The sequence below is a fragment of the Pinus tabuliformis genome, chromosome 7 (assembly GCF_031772625.1).
Source record: "Pinus tabuliformis cultivar Carrire ecotype Pingquan chromosome 7, CPIR1, whole genome shotgun sequence".
Classification (NCBI taxonomy): Eukaryota; Viridiplantae; Streptophyta; class Pinopsida; order Pinales; family Pinaceae; genus Pinus; species Pinus tabuliformis.
In genome coordinates, this window is record NC_142293.1 from 1,033,322,013 (window position 1) to 1,033,342,777 (window position 20,765).

Consider the following 20,765-nt stretch of genomic DNA (forward strand, 5'->3'; position numbering starts at 1 on the left):
TTTGCTGCTGAGATCCCGTCCAAACGTCACCATTCCAGTTCGAGAGGTCCCATATCGTGCTGATGCTAGCCTCTGTCATCCAACGTTTCAGCTCTGTCATGGATCCCAAGTCTGCCAGCGGGGGTCTATTTAGTATTCTATCATTCCACAGGTTAATGCGTTTCCCATTTCCTAGAATCCAAAAGGAATGGTTTTTATCAGTGATCCAATTTTGTTGCTGATCATGCTAAATGGGGTTTTGAATTGATTTGTGGGCTGGTCCAGGCATTTAAGTCTTGATCCTCTGAATTATTTCCTCCACAATGAAAATTGGACCCAACCTGGATTTGGAGCAATGATTTTCCAAATCAATTTGGCTCCCATGGCTAAGTTTTGAATACTGAGGTCTTTGAAGTTCAGTCCTCCCTCCTGAATCTGTTTGGTGACAATTTCCCAGTTGACTAGGGGAATCCTCTTCTCATTTTGTTTACCTCCTTTCCAGAAAACTTTTCTTATTAGCTCCTCCATTTTTTTAATGATTCCCACAAGTGCCAAGAGAACAGAGAATTTGAATAGTGGAAGGCTGCTAAGCACTGCTTTGATGAGCACTGATTTTCTAGCAATGTTGAGCAAGGAGGATCCCTAGGCCGGCATTTTTGCTTTAAATTTGTCTATCTGGGGATACCAGTCTTTGCTCAAGGCCCTCTTGTGAAATATGGGCAGCCCAAGATATTTAAATGAGGACCAAGATGTAGAGGTTGCAAAGCCTAGACATCTGGAAATGGAGCTTGCAGTTGAAGCAGGAATATTCCAACAGTAGATATGGCATTTGCCATTGTTTAATACGCTGCACGAAGCCTTACAGTAGTCTTCCAACACTTCTTTAAATTTTATTGCTGAATGAGGAGTTTCAGCCCCCAGCAGCAAGGTATCATCAGTGAAGAGGGCGTGGTTGATGCTCTTTACCCCTCTTGCAATGCACAGGGCAGCAATGTCTTGATCTTGCTGTTTTTTCTCGAAATAGAAGTTGAGGACAGAAGCCTGTATCATGAATAGGAGGGGTGAGAGGGGACACCCTTGCCTTAGCCCTCTAGATGCTTTGAAGAACTCAGCAGCCCTACCGTTCACTAGGGGGGCAATCTAAGGTTCCGCAATACAGGATCTATTCCACTTGATGAAAATTTGACCGAACCCTAGTTTATGCAACACATCACACAAAAAACTGTGCCTAACACGATCAAAAGCATTTACAAGATCTGGTTTAATAACCATACCTTTTTCCTTTCGGTGAAGGCTGGAATGAATTGCCTCTTGGACCAGAACGAAGTTGTCCACAAGCTGCCTGCCATGAATAAAACCACCTTGGTTCTCTGAGATGATTTTGGGGAGGATTTTCTTCAACCTGTTAGCTATCACTTTGGTTATCACTTTGTACCCAATATTGCATAAGGAGATTGGGTGAAATACGCTGAAAGAGTTTGCACCTTTTTCTTTAGGGATGAGGGCGAGAAAAGTTGAATTTGTGCAACCTCCAATTTTCTGACATTCTTGGGACTTCTGGATCATTTTGTAGAACTCCTTCTCAAAAATCTGCCAACAGGTTTGGAGAAATATAGGAGTAAAACCGTCCGGTCCCGGGGCTTTATCAGGGTCCATTGCGAAGAGGGCCTCCCTGACTTCATTTTGGGAGATTTTGCCTTCAAGTGCCTGGTTCATTCTGGGAGTGATAAGGCTGGGGACAGTGTCCAGCAGAAAATCGTTTTGACCAGCCTCTATGTCTTCCCTATACAACTTCTCAAAATGCTCTGAGGCTGCCTTTTTGATGCTGGCAAAATCCTTCAGGGTGCAATTATCTTCTTTTATTTCAGAGATGGAATTGCCGCCTTTCTTGGCTTGAGCTTGTTTATGGAAAAAGGAGGAGTTTTTGTCGCCAGATTTGAGCCAAAGACTCCTGGACTTGAGCCTCCAATATTCTTCTTCTACCAGACAGGCCTTGTGGAAATTTTGCTGCAGCTGGGCCTCCTTTTCCAATTTAGCTTTAGTAATTTTAGCTGCTTCTAGATGGAGATGTTGATTTTCTAGAGTGCTTTGGATTTTTTTCCTTTCAGCAGCAGGGTTGGTCAAGGTCTTGGCCCAATTTTTCAGCATGGCTTTTACCCTTCTAAGTTTTTCCTCCCAGACAAAAAAAGCGGAGCCCTTGACTGGATCTTTCCAGCAGTCTCTGACCTTTTCCATGAAGTTTGCCTCTCTGGTCTAGAGTGAGCTGAATCTGAAAGGAATAGGCCCCAAATCCTTGGGGGTCAGCAGCTCTAGGCTAATGGGCTTGTGATCTGAAACACTGCTGTGGAGAATGCGCATTCTAGCCTCTAGTCCAAGAAGTAGGAAGGAACTTTGAACCAAAAATCTATCAAGTCTTGCCGCTATGTAACCCGGACCAACTCTCTTATTTGACCAAGTGAACTTACCAGTAATCGGCTTAATGTCTATTAGATCCCAATCCTGCATGAGGTCTTCCGCTAATTCTCTTGCCGGATCCCTGACGATACTGCCTCCTCTTTTTTCTGACGAGAGGAGGGTGAGGTTGAGATCTCCAGCTATGATTATATTTTCCAGATTCTCTAGATCTGCTAGGCTTTTGATGGAGTCCCAACATATTTTTTTCTCATCTGCATTGTTAGGAGCATATACATTGATCAGGCAAATAATTTCCTTAGATTCTAAATGTTGCATTTTTTAAAAAATCCAATGAGAATTCAGGGACTCAGAGATTAATAAGAACTTATTCAGGTTCCAAAGTGTCCCAAGTCCTCCTGAACCTCCACGGGTAGAGGTTGCGTGCGCTCCGTCTTTTTTCTAAAAATTTTTGCTTGCTTGGAGGAAAGCTGAGTTCTCCAATTTAGTCTCCTGGATGAGAAGAATGTCCAGGGCTTACAGTCTTATTAAACTATTCATTGCTTCTTCCTTGGATTTGGTGCCCATTCCCCTACAATTCCAGGAGACTATCTTCATCATTTATTTTTGTTGTGATGGGCTCCCTTGGAGCCCTGGGATTGAATCCTCGGCATCTTCGGGGGTTTTGCTAGGAGTTTCTCTAACGTTTGCTGGCTGCCTTGGAGATTGTACTTATAAGTTTCTTGTTCTCTTTTTTCCTTTGGTGACTTGCGTCCTCTTGTAGGTCTTCTTGGAGAAGACTCTGATTCACCTATTTTCCCTTCTTCCTCCGATTCCTCGGACTCTTGGGTTTCCTCCTCCTCTTCTGATATCCTCCCCTTGGATCTCTCTGGTACACTTTTGGTGGAGGGGGAGGCTTTAGATGGAGAGGCCTCCTTTGGGATTTTTGTCTCCTGGGTGGTCATGATTTCAGATCCAAGGATCTCGAATTTATTTCCTTGGCTTTCCATGGATGGTTTCTGAGCAGGACCCGCTTGAGGAGCTTTAGCATTTACATTTGCATTCTTCTTGTGAGAAGTTTTGGAGTGCTTTGCCTGGTTCCATCCATCTTCCTTCCCTTTTTCTTCCACCCCTTTGGACGGGCAGTCTTTGGCAAAGTGTCCGTAAACGTGGCACTTCCGGCATTTGAACGACAGCTGCTCATAATCCAGTTTCTGTACATGAGTCCAGGGACCTATGACTATTTTGATGGCTTCCGATAGTCCGACCTCCAGATCTACCTCCACACAGATTCTAGCACAGTCGTATTGATCTTTGATGTTGGCCTTGTCTATAAATTTTCCAAGGGTATTTCCTATATGCTTTAGAGAATCCCAGTTCCAGCAGTGAACTTGAAGGTTGGGGAGTCTCACCCACACTGGGACCGTTGTAGGCACATCCATTGCTGGATCGAAGTCTGGCATCCATTTATTTAAATACAGACCTTGAGAGCCCATGAAGTAAGGGCCATTCCTAAAAATGAGATCTTTGTCCTCTTTTGCAGAGAATTCAAACAAAAAATATCCTCTTCCGAGGAAGTAAGAGGTTACCTTGTTTTTTTATCAAAGGTGCCCAGTTCCCGGCGACCCAGTTCTCAGTTGATTTTGGGGAAGGCCAAAGTCCTATAAACTGACCGACCAGAGCTCGATCTGCCAGAGACAAGGCTACTTGGATCGGTCCTTCTAGTGGAAGAGCGATCTCAAGGATATCTTCTAGTTTTTTCACAAACTTTGCAGCTTCCATGCATTTCTTCTTGGGCGGAGAGGCTAGCAAGGTTTTGAAGGCCTCAGCGGCAGAAGGCAGATGATGAGAGGGAGGCCCCTGTGGGAGAGTCATCTCCTCCATGAAGAGCTAGCAGACCTAGCTAGGCTGGCTGTAGCCTGCAGCAGAGCCCTTGGCGGACGCGCTCGCAGGATCAGAATGCGCAGAAAGCGGACGCGCTCACAGGCTTCAGATCGCGCAGAATGCGGATATCACAAATTCAAAAGAGTTGTTAGGACAAAGAAATTTTTAAGGGAGCGACAATGTTGTGAATAATTAATTCATAAAAAATAATTAAATAAATAATAAAATAAAAATACATAATAATAATAATAATAAATAAACAAATAATTATTTATTGATTTAATTAGTTAATTTAATCATTAATATTTATGAAAGGGTTTATGGCCAAAATACATGACCCAATTCCTTCATGACTAATCAATTCTTTTACAAGCTACAGTCACAAGGGCCATTCTATAATCATTTAGTCTATATTCAATAATAAATACAAATTTTTACACATATAAAATAGTGTTTTTGGCATTCAAGCTTTCATTTGTGACAGAGGTATCAACGATGTGGCGGCATCCTTGACATGTGTTCTATCTGTACGACACTGTACCTCATGTTTTATTTTCATTCTATCCGTTCTCTATCTTCTACAACGCCACAATATTACCTGTGTCCTATCCATCATCCTTTCCATCCTCCTACTCTGTTTCCCGATCAACAATGCCAACAACGTCCAATTTTTCCCTGTGCCACTATCCCTCATACCCTTTCATCGATAGAGGGAATACACTTTCGTTGTTGATTGTTCATGAGTGGTCCGATCTATAATATGCTCACTCGATTGTTGTGTTTTTCCGACCAACAACTGTCATCTTCTTGGCCTCTATGCTGTGCTATCTCTGTGGACCATCGTGTCCTTTCGTCAATTGTTCCATCCATTAAGCCATCAGTTTGTCCACTATACGTCCTGTTGACTATTGTCTTGTTGCTGTCAGCCTTCAATTTTTTTTTAACGTTTATATATATATGTGTGTGTGTGTGTTTATATACATATACCCTATTATTAAATTATTTATATAAAAAATGGTGGGGTTCGCCAAGAAAAAAAAGGAAAAATCGTGAATAATGAAGAACTACAAGCTAACATTAGACTTTGTAGAGACAACATCAATGACATGTTATATCGTCTTGGCAATTTAGAAAAAGTGCAGACATAATTTAATGAGGGCCAAAATAATTTATTAGTGACGATGGAAAGGATACTACAAAGAGACGAAAAGTTTGATGAAAGCACCAAAAGACTTGATGACCATAATGAACGACTTAATCAATTAATGGAGAAGGTGGACATGCTAATAGTCCAAGCTATTCAAGGACCAAAATCCAGCCTGCAAAGCAGGGTTTTGCATGAACCTGTTGATCCGCATGAGATATGCTTTTTAGGTAGGCAATATTACACTAAATTTCTAGAAATATATGATCAATGGATTAAAAAAGAATTACCCAAATATGATGGTAAAGACCATCAGGGTACTATTCTATGGTTTAATAAAATGGAAGCCATTTTTGAATCAAACCTACCAATAGGTGAATGAGAGAAAATCATGACCGCATCCAACAAGTTGGAAGCTGAGGCATATGATTGGTTCCTATGGTGGTACAACAAATGTGACCCCCATTCCTTTCTCTGGGAAAACTATGTGGATGCTTGGCTGAAAATTAGGTTTTACGATGAAGAAGAAGATGATGTATACGCCAAATTTGTTCATCTCAAGAAAAAAGGGTTTGTAAGTGAATACACCCACGAATGGGAAGTATTGGCTACAAGACAAAGAGATTTTACTGACGAACAACTACTTAAAATGTATAGATGTGGACTTAAAGATTATATTCGTGTAGAATTAAAATTGTACAAGCTTAAAACTATTGAAGAAGTCAAACATGCAACAAATAATATTGAACAAAAGCATAAATTCAATAAGTCATATACCATTTCTGAAAAACCAAGCAATTACTTTAAGGGAAAATCAAGCAAGAATTCTATCAACATGCCTAACAAGTATATTCCACCTCAATTGCAAGAACGAAGGAATTGATATTCAAGCTCTAAAAAGAAAAATGATGGCAAATGTTGGAAGTGTGGGGACAAATGTTCACCAGGTCACAAATGCAACACACAAAAACTCTACAATTGTGAAGCAGAAAAAAAAGAGGACGCCTTGAGTAGTGACTCTGAAAAATATAGTAACTAAGAAAATGATGCTCGAAACAAAGATCCATAAGAAGAAGCTATGGCAAGAATTTTCCTAGTCGCAATCATGGGAATAACACAACCATAAACCCTAAATTTGAAAGGACACACTAAGAAAGAAAATGTTATTGTACTAATAGACACGTGAAGCACCCACAATTTCATAGATGTTAAAGTAGCGAAGAGACTAAATCTATTTGTATACCCTGCAACAGATATAAAAGTTATGGTGGTAGTTGGTAAAAAATAGATGGAGTAGGAAAATTTCACAAGGACAAATTGCAATTAAGCGATTATGAAATGGAATCTAGCTTCTACATAGTACCCTTAGGAGCTGTAGATGTTTTCTTGGGGATACAATGGTTATAAACATTACGAACATATTCCACAAACCACCAGAAGAAATTTATAAAGTTTAAATGGCTGGAAGGAAATATAAATTGTTTGGTTTTCAAGCTCCTCCTATGCAATTCATGTCTGCGCAACAAATGAAGAACTTATTTGAAAAGGGGCACCCGTATTCGTCGCACAATGTCAAAAATTAGAATTATTATCTACAGAAGGAATTCACCAACAACCTGAGGTTACAACCTTGATCCATAAATATAATAAGGTATTTCAAGAGTTTCCTATGGAATTACCTCTAAAAAGGAAGATAGAACATATTATTAAAGTCAAACCAGATGCAACACCCATGAATGTCAAATCATATCGTTGTCCTCATCATTGAAAAACAAAGATAGAAAGGCTAATTCAATACTTTCTAAGGTGTGGAGTTATTACAAAAAGCAGAAGTCTGTGTGCAACCCCAATAGTACTAGTCTGGAAAAAGGATGGTTCCTTCAGGTTGTGTATAGATTATTGAGGATTAAACAAGAAAAATATTAAAAATAAGTTTCCCATTCCATTATAGATGAGTTGTTCGACGAAATTCATGGCGCAAAATACTTCTCATAGTTAGATTTGAGATCAGGTTATTATAGAATACGAGAAAAGTTATAGGGTATCGAGAAGATTGCGTTTAAGACTCATGAAGGACATCATGAGTTTAAGGTGATGCCATTCGGATTAATGAATTCACCCACCATATTCCAAGAAACCATGAACAAATTATTTCACCCACATTTGAGGGAGTTTGTTTACGTCTTCTTTGACAATATACTCATCTAAAACAAGATCTAGAAGGATCACCCCAAGCACCTAGAAGAAGTATTATCCCTATTGGAGAAGAATCAATTTTATGCCAAGTTGTCAAAATGCACTTTTGGAAAAAAGGAAGTCGAATACCTCGGGCACATCATATCCAAGGAAGGAGTCAGAGTAGATCCAAACAAAATTAAAGCAATCAAAGAGTGGCCCAAGCCAAAAAACATATCAAAACTCTGAGGGTTCCTTGGATTGACCAGATATTACAGAAGATTCATAAAAATCACACACTTGAACACTCCTCTAACAATTTGTTAAAGAACAATTTCTTTCATGAGACAACAAGGTAGACGAATTCTTTGAATCCTTAAAAATAGGTAATGTCATCTACCCCAAATCTAGCAATCCCGGATTACTCCAAACCCTTTGTGGTAGAATACGACGCTTCAGGAGTTGGAATTGGAGCAGTACTAATGCAAAACAATTGCCTCATAGCCTACAAAATTTGAAAGCTCAATAAAATGGAAAGCTTGAAGTCTACCAACCACAAGGAGATGTTGACCATTATTCATGAATTAAACAAGTGGCGTTGATACTTATTAGGAAGAAAGTTCTCAATTCACATTGATCACAACAATTTTCAGTTCCTGTTATAACAAAAGACCTTATCAACAAAACAAAAAAAGTGGATATAGAAACTCACCACATTTGACATGGAAAATTTACACAAAAAGAGGAAAGATAATGTAGTCTCTGAAGCTCTCTCACGAAAAGATGAATACACCACAACATGCTCCGCATTGGTAGTAGTTCCAAATTGGTTGGATGAGATCCAAAATCAATATGCCAAGGATCAAAACTCTTGTTTAATAATAAAAAACATCGATCAACATCCTATTTTTGAATGGAAAAATGAATTAATATGGTATAATGGTAGAATTTATTTATGTACGTCATTGAAAGTTAAAATTAAGGCCCTAAATGAATCACACAATTCCCCTACTGTTGGGCATGTTGGGTTCTTTAAGACATACTACAACACACGACAGTCATTCTATTGGAAGGGAATAATTACAGAAATTTAGAAGTTCGTCACTGAATGTGACATCTGTTAGAGAAATAAAAGTGAAAACATTCCAAACCCTGGGTTGCTACACCCTTTACATATCCCAAATCATAAATGGGAGGAAGTCTCAATGGATTTCATTGATGGTTTATCTATGTCTGACGATAAGGACATAACATTTGTTGTGGTGGATAGACTCACTAAATATGCACATTTTATGGTAGTAAAGAGAACAAACTCAACCAAGCAAATTGCAGAAGTCTTTTGTAAAAACATATACAAGTTACATGGTCTTCCAAAAGTCATTTTTAGTGACATAGACGTAAGGTTTAAGGGAAATTTTTGGAAGGATTTCTGTAACCAGGCTAGAATAACCCTTAACATGAGTTCAACTTATCATCCACAAACCGATGGACAAACAAAAATAGTGAATAAGTTTTTGGAAACATATTTGTGATGTTTTGTGACTGATAAGCAAAACAAATGGTCTTAATGGTTGCACCTGGTAGAGTGGTGGTACAACTCCTCCTATCATACCTTAGCTAAAATGACCCCATTCAATATCTGTATGGTTATGAACCTCTGAAATGGAAGGATTTTACATTAAATGATTCCAAGGTTCAAGCAATGAAGAATCATTTAGAGGAAAGTTAAAGGATTATTTAGATATTAAAGAAAAACATAGCAAATGCTAGTATCGAATGAAACAACAAGATGAGCAACACCATACAGAAAGAGAATTCGAGGAAGGTGACTAGGTCTTCGTAAGACTACAACCCGACAAGAAATTATCCTTGAAAAAACAAGGGAAGAATAAGTTTTCTTTGAAATTTTATGGTCCTTTCCAAATAATTAGGAAGATCAATGACGTTCCTTATGGATTGAAACTACCAGATAACTATTGAATCCATAATGTATTCCATGTTTCATGCCTCAAAAAATTGTTAGAACAAAACCAATAAGTTCATATCGAGATTCCTAAAGTAAATAAAGAATGAAGGATCTTTCTGGAACCCGAAGTCATCCTTGCTACCCGAGAGAAGGTATTACATTTCAAAAGTATTAGAGAATTTACTTAATCAAGTGGAAAAAGCTTCCAAAAAAGATTTCTCATGGGAAACAGAGAAGTTTCAACAAAAATAGTCCTCTCTACCTCTGCTTTGAGGACAAAGCAATTTTTAAGGGAGGGGTAATGTTATGAATAATTAATTCATAAATAAAATAAAATAAAAAATATATAATAATAATAATAATAAATAAATATTTATTTATTTAGTTAATTTAATCATTAATATTTATCAAAGGGTTTATGGTCAAAGACATGACCCAATTCCTTCGTGACCAGTCAATGATTTTATAAGCAACCGTCATGAAGGCCATTGTATCATCATTCAGTCTATATTCAATAATAAATATTTTTTTTTACACATATGCAGTTGTGTTTTTGGCATTCAAGCTTCCATTTGCGACAAAAGCCCATAAGTATTATAAGTGGTTGACCCACATTATAAAAAAGTGGCCATAATTAGTTATAATGGGTCATAGCTAATAATTAAAGTGATTCACCTACGTTATGCCAGGGGCCACAGTTAAGGTTTTTTGGTCTCATGAAACTATATATTGTCAAAGATAGTAAGGGACATCTTGTCTTGTGTTGTGTAAATGAGCTCTGCTCTACTGGAGGTTGCCCCCTCGAAGAGGCAAGCGAACATAGTTTTTGCGAATATTAATAAAATATTTCCATTGTTATCATCTCATTGTGTTATTTTTTGTGGTATCTCTAGCATATTTCACACTTACGATAATTTCTATAGATCAAGCATACTACACTAAACCAAAATTGATAGAGGGCACAATTCAATTCTTTCAGTTTGCATATAATGTTGAAGTGGGTAGTAGAGCAGAGCAAAGCTCTCTGTGCAAACCCAAATGAAAAAAATACCAAAAGAGCGGTAAGAAAAAAGTCATTGTTGGCAAAGAGAAAACCTTAACAACGATAATTGTCGATTGACAAAGATATGATTTCAACCATTGATTCTAGGGCTTACACAAAACTCTAAGTCAAATCACGTAAGGACATATGATACCACGAATTTAAGCCATGACTACAGAGAGGATCCCATCATTAGTACTATAAATCATCACACTAAACAAAAAGATATGTTATGTATGCATGAAACTACAAACATTAAAATCACACTTTAAGAATATAAATCATCAAGAGTCTGCGAAGGATTATATGCATGTTGTGTAAACATATAAATTATATATTGTGATAAAGTTTGATATTAGTGAATGCATCATATATTCATGAAAATAACCCTGATGTGTAAGAAAAATAAGGGGCGAAAACATTAATATCCTAACACTTTGAATAACATGTAGAAGAAATAGGGGTTATACCCTTAAATTCATAAGATGGCCATAGGTGTTATAAAGAAGCTTAGATTATTTAATAAACCAAAATTGTAATGTTCCTTGGAAAAATGATGACATAATTAATCCTTATATTAAATCTTTTAAAGAAAATTTTAAGAGGTTTTAAATCTAGTGAAATAAATGGGCTTTCATAGTAAGGACATAGATAGAGTAGGTTAGACACCTTTTATAATGAGTTTAATAAATACAAGGAAACTTGGTTACATAGTAATACCTTCATTGTTTACAGTATATAATGAAAAGGAACAAAAGTAAATGAAAAATTTAAGTGACATGGAATGTGATATCCCCTGACTTAGAGGTTATATTGTAAATTTGTATATATTTTGTGCCTATTGTTATGAATTTAAAGAATGGTTTATCACTGTTATGTTACTCATAAATATTAAATGTAAATTTGTTTTACTGTTAATGGAAAAATATGGAAATTAATGTTGAAGATACATTTGGTTGAAGAGAACTATTGATCTGGAAATCAATCTTGAGTGGCCTCAGTTAATTAATTATTGAATGAAGGTATTGCAGACTCATGTGTTGGTGTGTGTCCATGTTATTTTAGGCAATGGATTGATCAGATTGCAAAATACACAGACACTATAAAATGGAAAACAACAAGAGAAACACAGTAAGCAAACACAAGAACACAACAATTAATAAGGAGTTCACCCTATCCTCCAAGGCTACGTCTCCGGTCTAGCTCTTAGTGGTGGCCTTCTTTTATTGTGTCTTTAAAGCAGAGAATTACAATGAGGAGCTCAAACTGAGTCTCCTGAAATAGAATTGCTTGGCAGGGTGGTTCTTGGATTCCCCAAGCCACTAGAGTGCACAGACTCTTTTCCTTTCCAAGCCTTGACCTCACTGGTCTTTAATGGAAGGAGCCCAGTGTGGTGCTCAATTCCCGACAGTCCCTCTCAGGGATTGCTCGATGCTGCCTTATGCTGCAGGTCAGCTCAGCTCTCTGTCTTTTCTGCTCTTTGCTTCACTGTCTCTTCTTTTCTCTGTCTTCGTCTTCTTCTCTCCGTTCTCCATTCTCGATTCTGTTATGTCTGTTCATGGCTTTAAAGCCAATCGATCTCATGACTGCTCGATTCCCCTTCTGCCTCCATCGAATCGCCTGCTGCTGTTCACTTGGAATTCCCTGTCTCTGCGTCATCATCAATGGCTCACAGGGAGTGGCCACTTGTCCTCTCGTGAACTGCGCCAGCTCTTCCTCGTTAGTTCGGTTTTCTAGTTACACTGTGGAATGAGTCATCCACCATCTCAGTAGTCAAATCGGACCTCAAATCCTTATATATCGCAGCTTAATCCCCTGTCAAATCCGGTTCTCCATCAGGCGCGATCTCAGCCGTTAGATCTGGAACCCCCAGATCCTACGACATTCGCTCATTTTGCGAGGTTGACTTGCTCGACTGTTAGCGCGCGATGAACGACGGTTTTCTCTCTCCTCCGCCTGCCACGCATCAGGCGCTGAATGGAATCGCTCATTTTTCTCCAAATCTGCTTACCGCCCAAGGGTGCCCCCGATATACTGCCAGTTTTGGAGCGTGGGTCCTGCCTTTAGCCTTTAGCGCTTTCCCCACGGTTTTCCCGGCTTCCATGCGACCGAGCGCTTCGGGGCTTTCCTTCTCGAGGGGTTTTGCCCAGTGAAGTGCTAATCGTGCATCAGAAATGCCCTCTGTTTCCTGATCTGGGCTTCCCAATGGCCAGTTTCACCTCCCACGCGGTCTCCATAGGTCTCGGTTAGCGTGCTTTGACCAAGGTCCTTGTTGTTCCTCGCTGACTGCCAACTGCCACTGTTTAGAGGTCTTCCTGATCGCTCTGTGCTCTTGAATTTGAAGTTTTGTATTGATTTGATACAGTCATGGTGCTTTCATTATTCTTCATGGATCCAATTTGGATCAAATATGGCTATAAGTTAATGATGAAATTAATTACCCCTGATAAACAAGAACTAGGCATCTAATATGAGAATTGGATTATTAATGATGATTGAAAGTTATTGACCAATAAATTCCCCTAAAAGAGATGAAATTGTCTTTGAGACTAGGGAAGTGGAGCTCATTAATGAGTAAGTAACCACCAACCACCTAGTGGATGAGGTGGAGGGAGTTACCAACTACCATTTGCTTTAGAAAAGGGGGGATGTTTTTGTCGCAACGTGGAACTAGGTGAGAGGTAGATGATCAGAAGAGGAAAAAGAAAGGCGAATTGACTTGTAGATCAAGAAGCTCGGGGGACCCTTTTTGGAGAAAAGGTTTAAGGTTGGGTGGAGCTTGGTAGCTCTAGACTTAATTCCCAGTAAACAGAAAAATCAACAAGTCAATATCTTAACCTTTTGTCTTTTCATTGCTTGTTAATTACTACACAAATTCTTGTAAGTGTTTTATATAAGAAAGTTGTTTGTGTAGCTATGCAATTTAAAAGAATAGGTCATATAAATGTTTGCATTGAAGAATGACTACAGTACAAATAGAATATTGAAATTATGAACTATTTCGTATACAAAGTAGTAATAGTAATTTGTTTAGTATGGTTTGTTTTTCTTAAAGTTATTATGTGAAATATCCTATAAATCTTTTAATGTTTTCTACATAAAACATAAATGAGTACATATAATTTAAGAAAATAAATTTGTGAATTGGTCTATCTAGAAAATTTGTGTATCAAAGGTAAATTGGTGTATAAGAAAGTAAGCTAACAAGACTTATATTTGTTCATCAATTAGGTGTGTTTTTACAAGAGTATAACCATCACTTAGGTAATGGTTGAAGACAAATTTAATGTAGTAGTAGAAAGAATAAAAATTGTGTCTAGTAGAATTAAAGCAATAATTTGTTGTATTACAGAGAGACTTTACTACAAAACATTGCCAAATCTGATGGGTTGTTATAGAGGAAATAATTAGCAAAAAGAATTAATAAACCATGACGAAAATTGCTAACATAATACAAGAAGATGCGAAGTAAATTAAAGACAATATGAATATATAGAAGAAACATGAAAAACATATCCCCAATTATCTAAAAGCTAATAACTGAAAATTCGGTTTAATTACAATCTTTAATAAGAGATTGATAAATTAAGACGTTGAACAAACCCTATATAAGTATTACATTTGAAATGAAGTTTTGGACTAAAGGCTTTTAGCCTTAGTCTTAAATAGGACATAATAACAAATGTAATAACATGTTCCCTTTTAGGAACAAGTAGACCATAGTAACTCCATGCTTCAGAATGCGAACATAAAAGAACCAATTTCTTACAAAAGAGATAACCAGAGAAGTAATTTTGCCAACTTGTTGTGGGCAGAAGGCCGAGTCTATTAGGTATTGGAAAGCTTTTATCACCCACTCAAAGGAAAAAGTTTCAAAATTCTTGAGTACTAAGAAATACTTGAAAGTTTACAAAAGAACAAAATCTAAATTAGATGGGTAAGGTATACATATATAGACAATAATTCTATTATTGAAAGAACGAGACTTGCATGGAATAATTACCTATGTTGAAAATGTAATAAGAAAAATACCAATTTAATTTCCCGTTTAATTAAATTAGGAATAAAATTGTAATTCCACATCACAAGACAACTCGAATGAGTTAACTAAGTTAATTAGATGTAGTTGGTCCAATTAAGTCGAGTTGAGGGTCTAACTTGGGTCATGCAGAGTGTCTCCTACTTTATAGGAGCCATGGTTGAGTTTATTTTGAGTTGTAATTAATTAATTAAGTTTAACATAGTTAAAGTCAGTTAAACTAGTTCCAATTGATGGAGGAACTAGTAGGAGGTCAGACAGTGGGGTGTTGCTTCATGTGGTCAACCAGTTAACTGATGATTCACTCATAAATAACTCATACATGTCAGATCTAAGAGTTACCCATTTGAAATTGGAGTTCAAGGGCAGTGTATTATGAATTATATAATCATCCGAATTGTACATGTGGTGCATGCAGTTAGAGGAAGGCCTATGAAGATTGTGCAATTCCTATTGAGGAATTTCCCTAATTAATAGGGGGCTAATTTCAAAGGAAATAGTGCAAGGAAATAGGGGCTTGGGAAAGAAGAAAATTGGTCAAGTATTGGCCTAATCTTGTCTAGGAAGCTGTGAGACAAATAGAGATAGTGCAAAGGTTGCTCAGGCTTGAGAAAATCATTGTAATCTTCTCATATTTTTTGACTAATGCAATATACAGATAGTAGGGGTTTTTAGTTGTGGCTTTCCCTAGGAAATCATTATGTAATGTGTTGATTTAATTATTTCTCTTTTATGCTTCATGATTTCTCGATCTATTAATTGTTTCTGCTAATGAGTAGAGTAGATTCAAGTCTTTTGTTTTAGAAAATTACATAAGCAATTTTAATCTACAAGGAATTTCTACATGGTATCAGAACATAAATCACACTAGAAGAGGAGAATATGAGTTTGTCTTTGCAGGTGAAATCGAATTTGGAGGATCATTCTTCAAAGCCAGTAGTATGTCGTTCCACAGATTGAGACTCAAATATGCCCTTGAGGGTAGTTCGAACTATATGACTTGGAAGGGCAATGTTGTACTTTGTAGATAGTTCTAGTCTAAGGAATCGTGTCAAAGCATGTAAAATGTTATTTTAATTTGTGTTTGGATGACTAATGATTTAAACTGTTAAACATATGCAATTCCTAATTATTTCTGATATAATAAAAGGGTTTATTCTTCACATTTAACAGAATTAAGCTTTAAATTAATTATGCAGGGTAGAATTTTAAGATAATATATATGATTCCTTAAATATCCAGATAGAGTATTTAATTAGTCATATATAGATGATGCATGTAAAATCCTTTTACAACCAAATAGAGCATATTCAAAGATAATAGGAAGCAACAATTAAATGATGTAGAGGAATTAACTCAAACAAATAGTTTCAATGAATTAATATCTGTAATTGATTATAACTTTATAGGGGATTTCAGAAAGATCGATATTCAATATTACCTTATCCATATTTCCTACTAACTTTAAACATGTGCAAAAGTAAATAAAAGTGGAAGCATAATGAAAAATTAGAAAACTCACAGGAAAACACAAGCTGCTTCAAAATAAGTCCAGAATCTTTCTATTAATCTAAAAAAAAATTCAGAGAATTACAATCATGCTCAATAGCTTATCACAAGGTTTCAACCCTTCATACTTAGAATTACAAGATATTTATAGAGTCTCTTCTAAAAATATCTAGACTTAAAGAAAAAATTTATTACAAAATATCTTTTCCAAATTGATTTGGATTTATTACAAAAATAGATCTGGACAAGAGGGAATTTGAACTGTTTTGACATTTGGCACAGAATTCGAGGACTATTGTTGGTGACTTGGAGCTATAAAGATGCTATTCTATTTGCTGTTCCTGGAAATCTGTTCTCTACTCCTTAAAACTTGCATCATGTTGCTGAAATATCTGTTGTCTCCTCAATCGATTAGCTCACATAGTTTGTCCCATATTTTCTCATTAGGAATATAAAACTTTCTCAAAGGTAGGTTTAGTTATGAATAATGTTTGATTTCGTGTTGGATTTACAAATCATAACTTAAACCTTCCATGAAAGCCTTCCCAGTAGTAGATCCTTTGATCTTGGCAAATTTAGCTTTGTATATGGCTATGTCATGCAGTTTATGCTGGGACTCTTCCATAGGGATTAATTTATCACCTATACCTTGGAGGCAAGGAAGTCCTTTCTAATGTAAAACATTAAATTTCCTATAAACGTTCTAATTTGAAATTCCAGATTATGACACTTATTCTCTAATTGTGACATTAAATTCCTTTTAGTAAGGATCTTTCTCACCTCCAAGATAGTTTTAGTTCTGTCTTCAATTCCACATTCTTCGAGTTCTTATTTTCTTTTAGAATTTAGAATTCTAATTATCCGGCTAGCATCTCCTAGTTTGTGATCCAGTTTTTTCTTTACTTCTACCACTTCTTCCTTTGATTTCTGCAATAATTCTTCCTGTTCAAAAATAATTTCAATAAACGGCCAAAATCCAGTTATAGATTCATTAATATCAAGCCAAATTATTTCCTTTGATTGAGCAATGGTCGGAGCCATTATAGATTCAATTTCATAGGTTGTTATTTGTTTTGTTAACTTGAAATTCTTTTGAATTTCAACTACATAAGTATTGTTAGTTTTCAGTTTTTGTTCTTGTAACCTGATCTGCAATTGTACACAGAGTTTTTCAATCTCTTGACCTTTAAGTTTCAAGCCTCCCATGGCCTTTGATAAATATGTTGTTGTATCACTAGACTGTGTGTCTACTCGAACAATTGTTGTTGTATATCTCCATGCTATTGAATTACCTGCAATAGAAGTTGTTGCTATGGGGATGGATGCTGGAATGCTGAGCTGTTGTTCTTTCTCCTTTAACAATGTTTCCATTTCAGTTTCCTTTTTCTGTATTTGGAGATTTTGTTTAATTATAATTTTGAACATGTTTTCCTTATTGACCTCCAAATGTCCAATTTATGTGGCCCGTGGGTGCTTTGTGGTTGGAGGTTTTAGATGATTCCTTAATGCTTGGATATCAACATTCTTTCTCTTTATAAATTCTTCAACTACTTTAACATCACTAGGATTATATCCTAGCTCTATTACTAGATCTTCCAATGATTTGATCCTAGTACGTTTGGCCAAAGAGGACATTTTCTCCATCTTTAATTGTGAATGAATATTGTCCAGTGAGGTTTGTAATTTTGAAGTTGTCGTGGCTGAAATGGTTAAGGTAGAGTATATCGTTTCTCTGGCCTATTTGTGCAGGTTAATCTGATCAATAGGATGGATCTATTTAGTATCAAAAGTGAAGATAGATATATTGTAGTCTTCTGCACTTTTAGGGATTGGAACTTTAGGTTCTAAAAAATCTAACTAAAACTGTCACTTCTTCGTGTCAAGTGTAGAAAGAAGTATGTGCTAGGTATTGGAAGACTGTTTCCGAAATTTAGAGTATGTGGTGGCATTCAATGTTTCATTCTTTCTTTTGATCTCTTTATACATGGAAAAAATATTTTGATGCTTTGTACCTTGGGAAACTAATGAATAGGATAATATGTGGATATATCCTCAATCCTTGGAAATGTTGCAGTATGTAAACCTGTCAGTACCATTGTTTGCTACTCTTGTGAACTTGTTACTTGAAAAATATCTCCATGAGTGTCACAAGGAAAAGTGTCTACACAGAACTGCTTATCCCACTAAGGTGTGATAGCTACCTTAGAAACAAACAAAGTAAAGCTACTTTCATTTTTCCTTTATGAAATATAGATGAGAGAAGAAAAAAGAAGACCAAACTCTGTCTTGCGCTAATCTCCTAGTTCGATTCCTCTCTCTCTTGATAGTCTTTCGCTATTTGTTCCCTTGCACGCCCAACTTCACAGAGTACCTGTAAGATCACAGTAGCATAACACTATACAAGAACATGGATCTATAATCATAAACAATCTAGGATCAGATGTAAATTGACCATACAAATGCATAAAACATAAATGACACAAGAGAATGGAGGAAAACTTGAATAGCTTTTATTGATAAACAAGAAAGAGCCAAGGGGAGTTACAACCAGTTGTTCTGACCCAGCATCATCCTCTTAGCAAGGAAGCCCCTCTTCACCTCATACAAAGCTTAGATCACCCAACAGTCTAATGTTGTCTCAAGAAACCAACAACAATTCCTTACAATATGCAAAATTCCAGCCTCTGGATCTCTGGGATGAGGGATCCAAATATAGATATCTGTAAGGGAGATGAGTCAGCTTGTGATTTGATTAGTGTCTTCCCTCTGATAGTTCTTGCTTCCACTTGGAGATTGATGATCTCTTACTCATCCTTGGTCGAATTCAGAGAGGCAAGTGTCACAGGAGAAGTTTATGGAAGTTTCCATGCCTCTCCACCTCGCGGAATGACACTGCCATTTGTCACTTCTCGCCCATCACACCCCATAGAAGGGCTTTTTGAAATGCAACGCACCCACACAATGTGTTTAGGTGAGATGCAACGCACTTTGCCTATGGAGCAGCTGAAATGATCTTGTTTTGACCAGTTCTGAGCAGTTTTTCATGGAGAACTTCTGGGAGAAGCTGTAATCAGTTGACCTTGTTCTTTTAGGGGTTAGAACAACACATTTAGGGACTTAGGAGCCCTTGGTTTATGGACATTTCATGCTTGGGGTCGTAGTGCCCAAAAATGTCTATAACAGTTGCCCCCTAAAGCATGAGGTCGTTAATCTTTTGATGTCGGGTGAAATGCTTTATTGTGAGGATCCGAAGTTCTTTCAAGCTGGGAGGAGACCTGTAATAAGATATAATACAATACATTATATTCATAATATTTTCATGATCTAGCTGAGGCGGGCATTCCCATGCTCGACTTTATAAATTCATTTTCATGTACATAGGACAGACAGTCGTCTGAGTGTAGACTGATGATTCTGGTAGAGCCATCATCCCTTTGATTGGATGATTATCTGTGCAGCAATGATGTACATTTGATGTCTTTATTTCCCTGAATATATATCGCAGCCCGGATGGATGAAATTAGATCCGAGGTCTTCAATCTCGTTCGATCTTCACTGGAAGTACAAGTCTATCCATGTGAGAGGTGTTCTGGAGTCGAACATGGAAAGACATCGCCTGATTACCAGCCAATGATGTAAGCTATTAACAGGCGCGAGAGGAATCACCGATAATGATAATGACCCTCAAGGTACTGCAGTACAATTCACGTGGTGTGAATAAAGGACTTGGCGTCGAACACCATGCAAAATCTTTCGGTCGAAGGCCATTGATGTAAACTTGTCGCCGGAAGTGAGAAACTTGCCATTGAGGCATGCAAGCTTCAAAGTACTGAATGGGGTGTTCCTAAATTGACTTCTTTGATAATGAGCTGATGTCGACAAGAAGTGATCCGTCACAGGAGGGCCTTAATGAATCCCACATCAATGACACAGAATGGAGCAAATGATTTTAATGGAGGTGGAAATGATCTGATGACATACGGTTCAGGGTGGCGGTCATGAAAGAATGGAGTAGGAATGTATTGTAGCGGGTGAGACACAGGTGAATTCTCTGAATGACTTCTCTTGAACATATCGGCGACACTGACATGATAGATTGGTAGCATTACCCCAAATTTAGATGGTGTGATGGGACCATGGCGATGTGACCGGTGAATGAAACAACCCAACCCGACTTGGATGTGGAGTGAAAGTGTCACGTTCAAGAGCGACTTGCTACCAACAAAGTTTCTTCAAGTTTTCTTCCCAATTTTCCCCAGTCATTGCTGACCAGTGCCTCTTTATTTTTGTCAAGCTTGAGGAGGATAACATATGCTTGTTCTATAATTTGCCCTTCGGGCAAACCCATCGCTATGTTTTAACGAGCCTAGCGATAGTGAAACTCGTTCTTGTCTGCTATGGACAAGTTTGTTGCTATTAAGTTTTAACGAGTTTAACGACAAAGATAACTCGGTCCTTTTCAATTTTAGAGAGTCTGAAAAGGAACGTAAAGGAAACTCCAAAATTCCTTTTTCGTCATCTAATCCCTTAAGTCCGAAAAAGTATAAAACAATACAGAAGGGATGAATTTTCGATACTTTTAACGAGCCGAACAAAACAAGTGCTCGATCTTTTTGTGTAATAATCCCTCAGGTCC

The 20,765-nt window shown here is 37.3% G+C and overlaps 1 protein-coding gene across 1 annotated transcript; it reads right to left on the reverse strand.

Moving 5' to 3' along the window:
- Positions 1-2,232: 2,232 nt before the first annotated feature.
- Positions 2,233-4,245, reverse strand: LOC149251221 (uncharacterized). The gene is made up of 3 exons (XM_089453821.1): positions 3,960-4,245; positions 3,182-3,826; positions 2,233-2,645 (listed from the first exon to the last, which is right to left on the reverse strand). Exons 1-3 carry the CDS (start codon positions 4,243-4,245, stop codon positions 2,233-2,235), a joined length of 1,344 nt encoding a protein of 447 aa, XP_089309947.1.
- Between the last annotated feature and the right edge of the window lie 16,520 nt (positions 4,246-20,765).

What these genes read in the sequence shown, in the direction of transcription:
- LOC149251221 (XM_089453821.1), bottom strand. Translation starts at nt 4,245, where the DNA reads ATGACTCTCCCACAGGGGCCTCCCTCTCATCATCTGCCTTCTGCCGCT. An exon ending in ACCTTTGATAAAAAAACAAG is followed by an intron (nt 3,827 to 3,959) that starts GTAACCTCTTAC and finishes AATGGATGCCAG; the next exon opens with ACTTCGATCCAGCAATGGAT. An exon ending in GGAGGAAGAAGGGAAAATAG is followed by an intron (nt 2,646 to 3,181) that starts GTGAATCAGAGT and finishes CTAACAATGCAG; the next exon opens with ATGAGAAAAAAATATGTTGG.